Source organism: Scyliorhinus torazame, chromosome 4 (assembly GCF_047496885.1).
Source record: "Scyliorhinus torazame isolate Kashiwa2021f chromosome 4, sScyTor2.1, whole genome shotgun sequence".
Classification (NCBI taxonomy): Eukaryota; Metazoa; Chordata; class Chondrichthyes; order Carcharhiniformes; family Scyliorhinidae; genus Scyliorhinus; species Scyliorhinus torazame.
Window position 1 is genome coordinate 152,705,474 of NC_092710.1, and position 14,802 is coordinate 152,720,275.

At 48.9% G+C, this 14,802-nt stretch overlaps 1 protein-coding gene across 3 annotated transcripts in view; it reads right to left on the bottom strand.

Moving 5' to 3' along the window:
- Nucleotides 1-14,802, bottom strand: part of LOC140410548 (protein disulfide-isomerase A6-like) — a 121,339-nt gene that overhangs the window by 46,234 nt on the left and 60,303 nt on the right. For all 3 annotated transcript variants that reach the window (XM_072498784.1, XM_072498782.1, XM_072498781.1), the window contains exon 7: nucleotides 11,520-11,634. In XM_072498784.1, coding sequence (XP_072354885.1) covers nucleotides 11,520-11,634 — 115 coding nt within the window. The remainder of the gene's footprint in view (nucleotides 1-11,519; nucleotides 11,635-14,802) is intronic.

Sequence of the window (14,802 nt, forward strand, 5' to 3'; positions counted from 1 at the left end):
ATCTCCCCCCTGGATCCCGCACTTCCTTGGCCCCTACAAACTCCATCCTTTTGCGCAGCAGGATGACCACCCCCCCGTGAATTTGAATCGAACTCCGAGTGAAATACATGGCCCACACATCCCTTTCTCAACCTAACCTGATCCTTCACTCGGAGGTCCGTCTCCTGCAGAAAGACCACCATCACCTTCAAGCCCCTAAGATGCACAAAGACTCGGGAACTCTTCACCTGCCCATTTAGCCCTCATACGTTCCATGTTACGAACCTGACCGGAGGTTTGCACCTCCACTCCCATCTCCTCCCCTTCCTATTCTGTCCCCTTTAGTTTCACACTAAACGGAGTCCAATCAAGATGGCCCCCTTCTCCAACCCTGACCTGTTCTTACTCCAACACTGCCACATCGCGTACACCCTTCCTCACCTCCCCAAACCCCACCTCCACTTGGCTAACCCCCGCGGCCACCTCCCCACCTCACGTCGGTTCACCAGCATTACCTGCCAGCATGTCAGCTCTTGTCCGAAGGCTCCTCCTAACTACCCCTCCACCCCTACCCCACCCTTTCCTCCCTGGTCTGAGCAAATGGCTCCCTGTGGACCCTTCCCTCCCCACACAAACAAAGACACATCCAAACCCACACGTCACCTCCTCCAAAAAAGAAAAACCAACACAAGGCGGGGGGGGGGGGAGTTGCCCCTTTACAAACCTATTGCCCCTTAGCTAATAGTCACAACAGCAAAATCATTACCCGGAAGAACGCCGACACCACCCCGTCCCTGCTACCCTATGGCCCCAACACCACCCGCATCTGCCGAACTTTGTTGTTCCAGCTTCTCTGTCTCCCATCAACGTTCAGTTCTCCCCCAGTTTATGGTCCTAAGACAATCATTAGCCTCCTCTGGGGTTTGAAATAGTACTCCCGGCCTTCAAAAGGCTCCCACAGTTTTGCCGTGTACAGCACCCCAAATCTTTTTAAAAATAAATTTAGAGTACCCAATTCATTCTTTCCAATTAAGGGGCAATTTAGTGTGGCCAATCCACCTACCTTGCACATATTTGGGTTGTGGGGGCGAAACCCAAGCAAACGGGGAGAATGTGCAAACTCCACACGGACAATGACCCAGAGCTGGGAACGAACCTGGACCTTGGCGCCGTGAGACTGCAGTGCTACCATTGCACCACCGTGCTGCCCTAGCACCCCAAATCTGACCTGCCTTCGGTTTGTAACCATTTTGGCCTTGCTGAACCCGGCTTGCCTTTTTGCCAGCTCAGCTCCAATGTCCATATAGATCCAGATCCCCTCCCATTCGCAGTTCTACTTCTCCCTGGTACACCACAGGATCTTCTCCTTCTCCACAAACATATGGAGCCTCACAATCACCACCCACGGTGGCTCCCTCATTCTTGGCTTCTTCCTTAGTGACTTGTGCGCCTTATCCACCTCTGGGGCCTTGTCTAGACCCCTTCCGCCACCAACTGGGCCAGCCTCCTTGAGAAGTATTTTGTGGCACTTGTGCCTTGTATACCTTCAAGCAAACCAACGATTTGCAGGTTCTGCCTTCTGGATCTAATCTCCTGCTCCTCTACCTTTGACCTTAGAGACTTGCAAAGGTCCCTAGGAGCCCCACCTCTGCCTCCAATGCCACCACCCAATCACTGTGGTCAGACATTACCTTCTCCATCTCCCAGATATGCGACCGAGTGCCTCCAAGCATTTGTTGACTCTCTCAAGAGTGCTACCACTCCTTCGATGGCCTTCGACCGATCTTCCTTCATCTCCTTTCACTGCTAGTGGAACTCCTCTCTGATGAATACCATCAGCTGCTCCATCTCATAGAATCATAGAATTTACAGTATAGAAGGTGGCCATTTGGCCCATCGAGTCTGCACTGGCCATTAGAACGAGCACCCTACTTAAGGCCACAACTCCATCCTATCACCATAGCACAGTATCCCAACTAACCTTTTTGGACACCAAGGGGTAATTTAGCATGGCCAATCCACCTCACCTTCATTTCTTTGGACAGTCTGAGGAAATCCACGCAGACACGGGGAGAAAGTGCAAGCTCCACACAGTCACCCGAGGCCGGAATGGAACCTGGGTCCCTGGCACTGTGAGGCAGCAGTGCTAACCACTAAAAGTGGCTGGGGAGGAGGGAGGTTACAAGTGGCTGGGGGAGGGGGGAGGATGCAAGTGGCTGGGGGAGGAGGGAAGCTACGTGGCTGGGGGAGGAGGGATGCTACAAGTGAAATGAAATTAAATGAAAAATGAAATGAAAATCGCTTATTGTCACAGTTACTGTGAAAAGCCCCTAGTCGCCACATTCCGGCGCCTGTTCGGGGAGGCTGTTACGGGCATCGAACCGTGCTGCTGGCCTGCCTTGGTCTGCTTTCAAAGCCAGCGATTTAGCCCTGTGCTAAACAGCCCCTAGCTGTTTGCGAGCTGGTGGTGAAGATCAAGGGGGAATAGGAAGTGGAATTGGCATGGGGAGATCAATTGAGGAGTATGAAGTGAGGCACTGCGTAGGGTAAATGGCACCTCCTCTTGTGAAATGATGAGCCTGATACAGTTTAAGGTGGTGCACAGGGTGCATATGACTTGGGCGAGAATGAGTGGGTTCTTTCAGGGGGTAGCAGATGAATGTCAGAGGTGTGGGCGGGGGCCAGTGAATCACGCGCACATGTTTTGGGGTTGCGAAAAATTGGGGAGATTTAGGGTGGAGCGTTCGCGGTCTTAGCCAGGATAGTGGAGGAGTTGGTGGACCCAGACCCTTTGGTGGCAATATTTGGGGTTTCAGAGAAGCCGGAGCTCATGGAGAGGAGGAAGGCCGATGTCGTGGCCTTCACCTCTCTAATTGGACGGCGGCAAATTTTACTGGAGTGGTGGTCGGCATTGCCACCGGGGGTAGCGGCTTGGTTGGGTGACCTGTACGACTTCCTGCGGTTAGAGAAGATAAAGTGTGAGTTAAGGGGCTCAGCAGGAGCTTTGAGAAAAGGTGGGGGATGTTTGTGACCGTGTTTGAGGAGCTGTTCATCGCAGGGGGGGGAATGAAAATGGGGATAAATCTTTACAGACTGCATAGTTGATTGTTGGGAAGTATGTCTCCCGGGGTATTTATTTGCTGTAACCTGTTTTGATACATTTTTGTAATAAAATATATATTTTAAAAAGCGGTGCTAACCACTGTGCCACCTTGCTGCCCTGGGGTTTTCCAGCTTGCGACAACCCTTATTCCACCATCTTTCCAATTTTCGCTCCGCCACAGATATCCTCCAGTTCCTTGGCAAGTCTTTAACCTTCTTCTGCCACGTCTGATAACCAGCAGACATGCCACTCCTAGGAGGAACTTCTCTTCCACACCTTCAGCTACAATTTCCTGTCAAAATTCCCCCGCTTTCAGGAAAAAAAAGAGCTCAAAACAACGCCTTCGAGCTGGAGTTGGCTTGTGTGCGACCACTCACTCCATGACTGCCACCGGAAGACCACCAGGGAATAAATCTAAGAATTATTTTAATTGGTAATTAACACACTTTACATCCATTTATATTAAAAATCTTCCACTTGCAAACGGCACTCCAGATTACTGGAGAAGAGCACTAGTTGGAGCACAACTGATGATTCCAGGTATAGGAAACTATTATTACATGGAGGGATTTGAAATACTTCCACTGGACCGGGACTGGAAAAAGGAAGATTTGATATTGGCTATGGAAACCTGGTCTATGGAAAGGGGCTGGTTTAGCACACTGGGCTAAATCGCTGGCTTTTAAAGCAGACCAAGCAGGCCAGCAGCACGGTTCAATTCACGTACCAGCCTCCCCGAACAGGCGCCGGAATGTGGCGACTAGGGGCTTTTCACAGTAACTTCATTGAAGCCTACTTGTGACAATAAGCGATTTTCATTTCATTTTCATTTCATTTCATTTCATTGCAGAAAACAAGGATCATCTGATTCAGGCATATTTTAGCCAAATCCTTCTAACCCAGGAGGATGACATGTGGTGAACACACCTTGAGCCGCCTGGGATAATTCCACTCTGGCCATCAATTAAGTATCCATGTCTGTCTGGCATTTTCACTGTCCTCCTTCAGTTCTCTTCAACACTTCTTCCCTCTTTTCTAGTGTTGGCATTAGAGAATGCACACTCACATGCCTGGGGTCATGCCCCAAATACTTATTTTGTATTTGCAAAAAGAGAAAAGGTGCACATTTATAGATGAGGCAGACCCTAGTGAACCACTCAATATTCATCCTGATGTTGTGGCTTCTGCTCTTAATACATATCTGCAATGTTGTCCTTGTGGTCTTGGATGAGGGGTAGGGCAGCCTGCTCATTAGTTGCTGCTTCGATCGGAGATGTCTGCGGTGGATATCCTTGTCGTGGATGTTCCAGTGAGGGCACCTCCAGAGACTGCTGCACTGGCAGCAGCAAAGGTGCATCTTCAGTCGCATCCTGCATAGAAGTTCAATCAGAAAGAACAAGCAGGCCAATGATGATAATGGCACCCCATGAGGAGTCGCATTCTCATCGTCCTTAATGATTGCCTCAGCTTGTAGATGGCACTCCAGATGACTGGAGAAGAGCACTAGTTGCAGCATAACTGATGATTCTAGGTATAGGAAACTATTATTAAATAGAGGGTATAATAACTCAGAAGGAAGTTGTCATGGACAAAGATGAATGTATTTATATATTTACAATCACAGGCTTGGTATAGCATCTGAACTGGAAGGATAGATCTGATCAGGCCCCGCGTTGGGTCTGCTTTTATCCCCTGCCTTAACAAGTCCCAGGCGGTTGGCCTTCGCCCCTACCGAGGGAGCTCGTATTTCATAAGTCCCACAGAGAGATCAACGATTGTTTCGAAATGGAATGGGGTTGTATCCAAACAATCCGCGATGTGTATTTATCGTGGCAAGCTTCCGAGACTCCAGGTCAAGCTCCATCTGTAGGTATACGTTGCTCACATTGAGCTGTGTAAAGAAACAGACCCCGGCGAGCTGAGCATATAAATCTTCAACTTGGGGCATCGGGTAGCGGTCCAATTGTGAAGCTCTATTTACAGTAAGCTTGAAGCCCCCACATATCAGGTTTTATCACTGGCACCACCAGCGCAGCCCATTCCGCAAATTGTACGGGTTGGATGACTCCTAGATCCTGCAACCGTTATAGTTTTGCATCCATCTTAGGAAGTAGCACACATGGATCCAGCCTCGCCTGGAAATACCAGGACTGAGCTTTAGAATCGATATAGATATGGGCTCTGGTACGCTTAATCCTGCCTGGGGACCGTCCTGAAAAATCTTCGGATATCTATTCATAAAGATTGCCGGAATCCATTCGCAAGATTTGTTGTCAATCAACTCAAAGAACCCTCAACAAGTTTCTTCTCAGTAAATTTGGGCCCGGACCATGTATACCACCAGGGGCAGGCAGACCGCCTGTTATCCGTATGCCACCAATGTCACGGTGGTCCCCACAATCTTTAAGGGCTCCCTGTGGTATCAATAATTCCACTCAACAGGCGCTGTTAGCGGAAACTACGCTGTATTTAATGCGTGCCATTGAACTCTGGTTCTCTCACAAAGATGCAGTAAAGGGTTGCCAGTCAAACCTTGGTATTCTACAAGGTCAGCATATGATTCTCACATGCAACCGTCGGAAAAAGTGAGGAGGTTGACAACAGAGACAGCAACCCCTGTATTTATCGTCATTGGTACTGAGTGCCCATTAACTTGAAAAGTGATGCGACCATCGATTCACACAAGACGATTAGTAGAACAGCGGTTTTAATAAACTAGATCTGTGCCTGCCTGCGACTGCTCTGTACTGAGTGCCGCCTACAGGCTGCAGGTTTATATACCACCCCCGAGGGGGCAAAGCCACAGGCGGAGCCCACAGGGGCATCAACATAATACAATACAATACAGTGGTGAATTGCAATAGCAATACGTTCACCACATTCACCCCCAGTTAAAAAATTGAAGTCCAGCGGGGGTGAAGTGGGCTCACATATCGAGTCTGTCCGGAGCCTTAATCGTTCTCTGTGATTGCCTCAGCTTTGGCTTCGCTGCGGGCACGGGTGTTGAACTCGTTGACTCTGGAGCATGTCGTCTGGAGCTTCATCATGGTGTGTCGGCGATGGGGGAAGGGGGGCTGTAGGCCGTGTAGGAGTGGGGGCGGTGTTCAGGATCCCCAGGGGAGCAGCTGGTAGCCCGCCGTGACGGATTTGGTTGGTGGTGATAGGTGGTGTGGGTGGGGGGGCGCGTTGGTGATGGTCGCTGGGGAACCGGCGGGTGCCAGAACCCGGAGGGAGACTGTATCCTGTCGTCCGTCGCGGTGCGCCACGTAGGCATACTGAGGGTTGGCATGTAGGAGCTGGACCCGCTCGACCAGGGGATTGGACTTATGGCTCCTCACGTACTTCGCGAGGAGGACAGGCCCCGGTGTTGTCAGCCAGGACGGATGCGAGACCCCGGAGATGTACTTCCTGGGGAAGACAAATAGACGGTCGTGAGGGGTCTCGTTTGTGCCTGTGCAGAGGAGCGACCAAATTGAGTGGAGCGCGTCGGGGAGGACCTCCTGCCAGCGGGAAACCGGGAGACTTCTAGACCGTAGGGCCAGAAGGACGGCCTTCCATACCATCGCGTTCTCCCTCTCCACCTGTCCGTTTCCCCGGGAGTTGTAGCTGGTAGTCCTGCTCGAGGCAATGTCCTTACTGAGCAGGTACTGACACAGCTCATCGCTCATAAGAGGAGCTCCGGCCACTATGGACGTAAGTTGGGAAACCGAACAGGGTGAAGATGCTGTGTAGGGCCTAAATGACAGAGGTCATTGTGGATGGCCTGAAGTCGGTCATCTTGCGCGCTGGCGCATGTGCGGTGGGACAGGGCATCTGGGGGCTCATTGAGCTTCCCAGGATGATACACGATATCGTAATTATAGGTGGAGAGTTCGATTCTCCACTTCAAGATCTTACCATTCTTGATCTTGCCCCGTTGTGTGTTGTTGAACATAAAGGCTACCGACCGTTGGTCGGTGACGAGGGTGTACCTCCTACCGGCCAGGTAGTGCCTCCAATGTCGCACAGCTTCCACAATGGCTTCAGCTTCCTTTTCGACAGAGGAGTGTCGAATCTCGGAGGCGTTGAGGGTAAGGGAAAAGAAGGCCACGGGCCTGCCTGCCTGCATGCCACGACATAGCCGAGGATGGCTAGTCGGGTTGTGCGGAATACGCATTTCTCCTTGTTGTCGGTGAGATTAAGGGATTGGGCGGTTTGGAGGAACTTCTGAAGGTTAGCATTGTGGTCCTGCTGATCATGGCCGCAGATGGTGACATTATCCAAGTATAGGAACGTGGCCCGCAGCCCGTGCTGGTCAACCATTCGGTCCATCGTTCTTTGGAAGACCGAGACTCCATTGGTGACGCCAAAGGGGACCCTGAGGAAGTGGAAGAGGCGGCCGTCTGCCTCAAAGGCAATGTAGTGGCGGTCTTCCGGGCGGATCGGAAGTTGGTGGTATGCGGACTTCAGACCTACCGTGGAGAAATCCCGGTAGTGTGCAATCTGATTAACCATATCCGCTATGCGTGGAAGGGGGTACGCATCGAGTTGCGTGTACTGATTTATGCTCTGGCTGTAGTCTACAACCCTCCGGCTCTTTTCCCCTGTCCTGACGACCACCACTTGGGCTCTCCAGGGGCTATTACTGGCCTCGATGATCAACTCCCTGAAGAGCCGCTGGACCTCCGACTTGATAAAAATCCTGTCCTGGGCACTGTACCGCCTGCTCCTGGTGGCGACGGGTTTACAGTCGGAGGTGAGGTTCGCGAAGAGCGAGGGAGGGGCGACCTTAAGTGTCGTCAGGCTACATACGGTGAGAGGGGGTAGGGGTCCGCCGAACTTCAGGGTCAGGCTTCTGAGGTTGCACTGGAAATCCAGTCCTAACAAGAGAGGAGCGCAGAGATGGGGAAGGACATAGAGTTTAAAATTGGCATACTTGGCGCCCTGTATCGCGAGGTTCGCGACCCAGTACCCCCAGATCTGCACTGAATGTGATCCAGAAGCAAGGGAGATTGTTTGAAACGCGGGGGAAATCTGGAGGGAGCAGCGCCTTACCGTGTCCGGATGGATGAAGCTCTCCATGCTCCCGGGGTCGAACAGACAGGGCGTTTTGTGCCCATTGACCCGGACGGTCATCATGGAGTTCTTGAGGTGCTTGGGCCGTGACTGGTCGAGAGTGACCGTGCCGAACTGCTGGTGTAGTCGGTGGTAGCGAGGTGGGCCCAAGATGGCGGCCAAGATGGCGGCCCCCTTCGGTCGCACGTGTCGGGCGGCTTTGAAGATGGCGGCCCCCATGAGTCACACATGGCGGGCGGAGTTAAAGATGGCGGCCCCCATGGATAGCACAAGGCGGATGACGCGTCAGAAGGGGGCAGGACCGGCAGGCACGCAGCCACGCTGTGGGGTCTGCGGGTCTGTGAGTCGGGCCTGCGATTTTGGAACATTGGGTCGGGCCAAGCAGACTTTGGCAAAATGTCCTTTCTTGCCGCAGTCGCTGCAGGTTGCATTACAAGCTGGGCAACGCTGCCTAGGGTGCTAGTTCTGACCGCAAAAATAGCAAGACGGCCCCCCGGGTTGGGCGGGCAGCCACGCGGCACAGGCCTGGGGCACCCTCGGGTCGGGTGATGGCTGCGCCTCCGCGCCCATGAGGAAATCGCGTGGTCGGAGGGGAAAGCATTTAGGCTCTGGAAAGCTATCTCTAATGAGGTGGATAGTTTTACCGTCTCTTCTACGTCGAGGACGCCCTTTTCGAGCAGGTGCTGTCTGACATAGCTGGACCGGACTCCAGCCACATAGGTGTCCCGGATGGCGGGTTCCATGCGCTGCGAGGCCGTGCCGTCCTTGTAGTTACAGTGCCAAGCGAGTACCCTCAGGTCGTGTAGATATTCCTCCACCGATTCCCCGGGGCGTTGACGACGTGTGGTGACGAGATACCGCGCGGACACTTCGTTCACTGGCCTCACGTAATGTATTTTCAGGATCGCGATCGCGTCTGCTTACGTGGTCGGGTGCTCGATTAGTAAAAAGATTCTGTGGCTCACCCGGGGCGTTGAGGAGACTCAACTTGTGTGCCTCAGTTACGGCGGGCGAGGTGGAGTCGGCGAGGTAGGCCTCAAAGCAGCGGAGCAAATGTGAGAAGATTCCTTTGGGTTCAGCTGCCTGTGGGTCGAGTTCCAGTCGATTAGGCTTGAGGGCGGCTTCCACTGCGATATCTTAGTTTATTAAATTGATGCGACCATCAATTCACACGAGACGATTAGTAGAAGTGAACAGTGGTTTTAATAAGCTCGATCTGTGCCTGCCTGCGACTGCTGTGTACTGAGTGCCGCCTACAGGCTGCAGGTTTATATACAACCCCCGAGGGGGCAGAGCCACAGGCGGAGCCCTCAGGGGCATCAACATAATACAGTACAATACAGTGGTGAACTGCAGTAGCAATACGTTCACCACACAAAGTAAGCCAGATCGGTACGACCTTTAGAGAAAATACACAATGCAACTGCAGCAAGCAGAGGTTATCTTCCTGGGTGTCCACGGGCAAAGCCCTCAACCGCTGCTGTTGTCATGGGTGGTGCATCCTAATGGCGACCTGGCAGCTGTCTCTCACTGTCCTCCTTAGGCGATGTAATCACCGGGCTGCGGCCGCGCTCGCAATGCAAATTCCACCATGAACGTGCCTCAGGATCTGCTCCGCCGGAGGAATTCTGGCCAGACCCGCACCATCCCGTGGCCGATATGGAGTCCGAACGGGAGAGTGACCCAAGTTATGCCCCCATAATCATGTTCCTGTACACCCTTCTTTGCATGTTCGTGAGAGAGCCAGAGTTCAATGGCACGCTTTAAATACAACCTAGTTACTGCTAACAGCTTCTGTTGAGTGGAATTATTGATACCACAATGAGTCTGTCCTGTAACATTTCTGAGAGGGACAGCCTGGACCTGCGGTGCTCAGCCAAGCTCCGCAAATGAGTTAAAAAGTCCATTACCGACTGACCAGGGGAGCGTACTGCCGTGTTAAATTGGTACCTTTGAATAAACAGAGACGGTTTGGGGTCATGTTGGTCCGAGACCATTACCACAAGTTCATCAAATCACCTGGAATCCGGTGCAGCCAAATGATTCCAAATGTCTGGGCCCCGCAGACAGTCAGGATAAATATTTGTCAGTCTTCCCCCAATATATCATTTGCTTGAAGTACTGCATGCGTTCTGCATACTAATTCCAATCCTCCAGCACTGCATTGAAGGCATCCAATTTACTGAATAACAGCATTTTAAACGATGCAACATACCGCACTCAGTAAGAACTTCTGGCGGATAGGCAAATCGATGGGCGAGTCTGGGGCTTCCGTAGATCCTCCTCGCCAATATAATTATAAGGAAACTGTCATGAACGAAGGTGAATTTATTTACATATTTAAAATCGCAGGCTTAGTACAGCATCTCACTCCCACTGCAGACATTGCTGTGAGGATAGATCTGATCAGGCCCTGACTTGGGCCTGCTTTTATCCCCTGCCTTAACCAGTCCTTAGATTGGCCTCCGCCCCCTACCTAGGGAGCTCGTATTCCATTAGTCCCATCGGGACTTCTATAATTCTTTCTCCATGGTCCTCATGATGATTATAACAGAGGGATTTAAAATAATTCCACTGGACCAGAGACTGGGAAAGAAAGGGAAGATTTAATCATTTCTAAAATTACAAGGGATTTAGATAGAGGGAAATATTCTCTCTTTGGGGATTTAATGAATACTCATTGATGCGCCATCAACAAACACGAGACGAGTAGTGAACGTAACTGACGCTTTAATAAACTAAACTGAAATCCTCCTGGATCGGATCCCGAACTGGGGCAGTGGCGGAGAGCAGCCACCTTTATACCGAGCCCGAGGGGAGGCGGAGTCATCAGGCAGTGGTTTACCACATTACATATAATACAGTGGCAGTTTACCACAATACACATATTATATACTACAGTGGTTCGCAGCCAGCAGGGACAAGCCCAGGCATGTAACAATACAACGGTACAATACAATACAGTGGTTTACCACACTCATCCATGAGAAATTATCACAAAGCAAATCATTTGAGATATTAAGAGAAGCTTCCTTAGATAGAAGCAGGATCAGGTTACTGAGTTGAATGATCAGCCATCGTAATAAATTAATGTGTGGTAATGCCCATATCCCATAAATGAGTAGAAAAAGCTTTATTCTCAAATGCACAATAAACAAGTTCTTGCCTGCCTGTGGATTTAATTTAAAGAAAACTTTGGTATATTTGGGTGTTACAACCTATTTTAGACGTGAATGCTGCTGGAGCACAGAATGCTTTATGCAGATAGAAAACAATTGAGGGAAAGAATTGCTTCTTTTTGAAACAGAAAGGACACAAGTTATGGGGAGAAAGCAAGGGCCGCTTTAGTAACAGTCAGCACAGATTGTATACATATACTCACCCCGTATCGACTAGTTAACCTCTCGTTTACCGTAGTATCCACAGCTGCAAGATGGACCTTTCCCTTTGTCCGTTTTGTCAGTTCAATAACTGCATTAGCCCACTCAGGCTTTTGACTGCAAAAAGAAAGGATTTATCACTGCTCTACAGTGCTGAATTACACCAATGCAGATACCAAAACAGTGGATGAATAGAATGATATTGCAAAAATAGCTAACATAAGCTAGTAAAGGCAAGCACATTAAAATTAGATTGTAAACATTTTATCACATTTTTATTATTTCCTATTAAAATGTATTGCTATTTAACAGTGCATCTTCAATATATTTTTTTGCAAATGTTTATTATAGATTTTGTTTAACTTATATCTGTCCAGACATTAAGAACTAATGGGGGACTTTTTTTGGCTTGCGACGGAGTTTACCAAGAAAGGATTGTCAGAAAATAATTAGATTTTGCTTCTACCCAATTTTCTAATTGACCTAAATGTTCCTAGTTTAAATTAAAATAGGGTTAGTGATTCTTTTCAATTTAATACATTAAGTCTTACAACAGCAGTAAAGCTAACTAAATGGATGACAAATTATTCTTGTCACTGTAAATATTGATATCTTGGAAACTCAAATCTAAAAATATCAACTAGAGGGTATCTCTATTAAATACAATATTACATAGAGTAACCACAGCTTCCACCTCTAAAATAGGTTGCAACACCCAAATATACCAAAGGTTTTTAAAAATTATATCCACAGGCAGGCAAGAACTTGTTTATCGTGAATTTATGAATAAAGCTTTTTCTACTCATTTATGGGATGTGGGTGATGCCACACATCATTTATTACGATAGCTGATCATTCAACTCACCCTTTCCCCCCATATCCTTTGATCCGTTTAGCCCCAAGAGTTATATCCAACTCCTTCTTGAAAACATACAATGTTTTGGCCTCAACTGCATTCTGTCATAGAGAATTCCACATGCTCAGCTCTCTCTTTGTTACAAATTTCCCCTCATCTCAGTCTTAAATGGTCTACTCCGTATCCTCAGACTGCGACCCCTGGTTCTGGACTCCCCCGTCATCAGGAACATCCTTCCTGCAACTACTTTGTTTAATCTTGTTAGAATTCTATAGGTTTCTATGAGACCCCTCCTCATTCTTCAAAACTCCAGCGAATATAATCCTGACTCAATCTCTCCTCAGTGCCGCCATCTCAGAAATCAATCTGGTAAATCTTTGCTGCACTTTCTCCATAGCAAGAATATCCTTCCTCAGATAATGAGACCAAAACTGCATACAATATTCCAGGTGGGGTCTCACCAAGGCCCTTTATAACTGCAGCAAGACATCCCTGCTCCTGTACTTAAATCCTCTCGCTATGAATGCCAACGTACCATTTGACTTCTTCGCCACCTGCTCCACCTGCATGCTTACTTTCAGTGACTGGTGTACAAAGACACCTAGGTCTCATTGCACATTCCCCTCTCTCAGCCTGTAACCATTCAGATAATAACCTGCCTTCCTGTTTTTGCTACCAAAGAGGCTAACCTCATATTTATTCACATTATAGTGCATCTGCCATGCATTTGCCTACCCACTTGTCTAAATCACACTGAAGCATCTCTGCATCTTCCTCACAGCTCACCCTCCCACCCAGCTTTGTGTCATCTGCAAATTTGAAGATATTCTCCGTCCCGCCGCACCAGATTTCTGTTATTGCGTTGATTTCCGCTTTAACTAGCAATGCAACCCCACCGCCTTTCCCCTTTTGTCATCCTTTCTAGATCCATTCCCATCCTCATTAACCTGCAGCCATGTTCTTGTAATCCTGACTATAAAATACTGGTTTAAATCGCATTGTGCAATTAATTCATCCACTTTACTGCGGATGCCCTCCGTGCATTAAAGCACAAAGCCTGAAGGATCGTCTTTTTATCATCCCTTGTCCCATTCCTTTATTTTTCACTTGAATTGAATTGGATTGGTTTATTATCATGTGTACCGAGGTACAGTGAAAAGTATTGCTCTGTGTACAGTCCAGCCAGATCATTCCATAAATGAAAAAAAAATAGGCCATACATAAATACACAGGCATCGGGTGAAGCATACAGGGGTACAGTACTACTTAGTAGAGGAGATGTGTGAATAGATCAGACCAGCATAAGAGGGTCATTTAGGAGTCTGGTAACAGCAGGGAAAAAGCTGTTTTTGAATCTGTTGGTACGTGTTCTCAGATTATTGTATCTCCTGCCCAATGGAAGAAGTTAGAAAAGCGAATAAGCTGGGTTGGAAGGGTCTTTGATTATGCTGCCTGTTTTTCAAAGGCAGCGGGAGGTGTTGACAGAGTCAATGGATGGGAGGCAGGTTCACGTGGTGGACTGGGCTGTGTTCAAGACACTCTGTCGTTTCTTACATTCTTGGGCTGAGCAGTTGCCATACCAGGCTGTGATGCAGCCATATAGGATGCTTTCTATGGTACATCTGTAAAAGTTGGTAAGAATCAATGTGGACATGCCGAACTTCCTTAGTTTCCTGAGAACGTATAGGCGCTGTTGTGCTTTCTTGGTCGTAGCAAAGACATGGGTGGACCAGGACAGATTGTTGGTGATGGGCGCACCTAGGAATTTAAAGCTGTCAACCATCTCCACGTCGGCAACATTGATGCAGACAGGGGTGCGTACGATATTTTGCTTCCTGAAATCAATGACTAGCTCTTTAGTTTTGCAGACATTGAGGGGGAGGTTGTTGTCATTACTCCACTCCCCTAGGCTCCCTATCTCCCTCCTGTACTCTGACTCATCGTTGTTCGAGATCCGGCGCACTACGGTCGTGTCATCAGCAAATTGTCATCAGCAAACTTGTAGATGGAGTTGTGCCAAATTTTGCCACACAGTCATGTGTGTATAGGGAGTATAGTAGGGGGCTAAGTAAACAGCCTTGCAGCCTGTGGCCGTTTAATTCTGGCACTTGATTTTTCTGCCTGTCACTTTTCGTATTCCCCAATCTTTCTTTTGTTCTGGTCTGTGTTCCCCTTCCTGATTTCTTACATACACTCCCATCCCCTGACATTTTAGTTTAAACCTTCCCCAAATACTCTAGCAAATACTTTCTTAGGACATCTAAGTCGTGCCCAGGTGTAGCCCGCCCAGTTTGTACTGATCCCATCTCTCCCAGAACCGGTCCCAATATCCCAGGAATCTGAAACCCTCCCACTCACATCATCCCTTCAGCCACATATTCAGCTGATATATCTTGCTATTTCTGCTCCAACGTGGCATTGGTAATAAT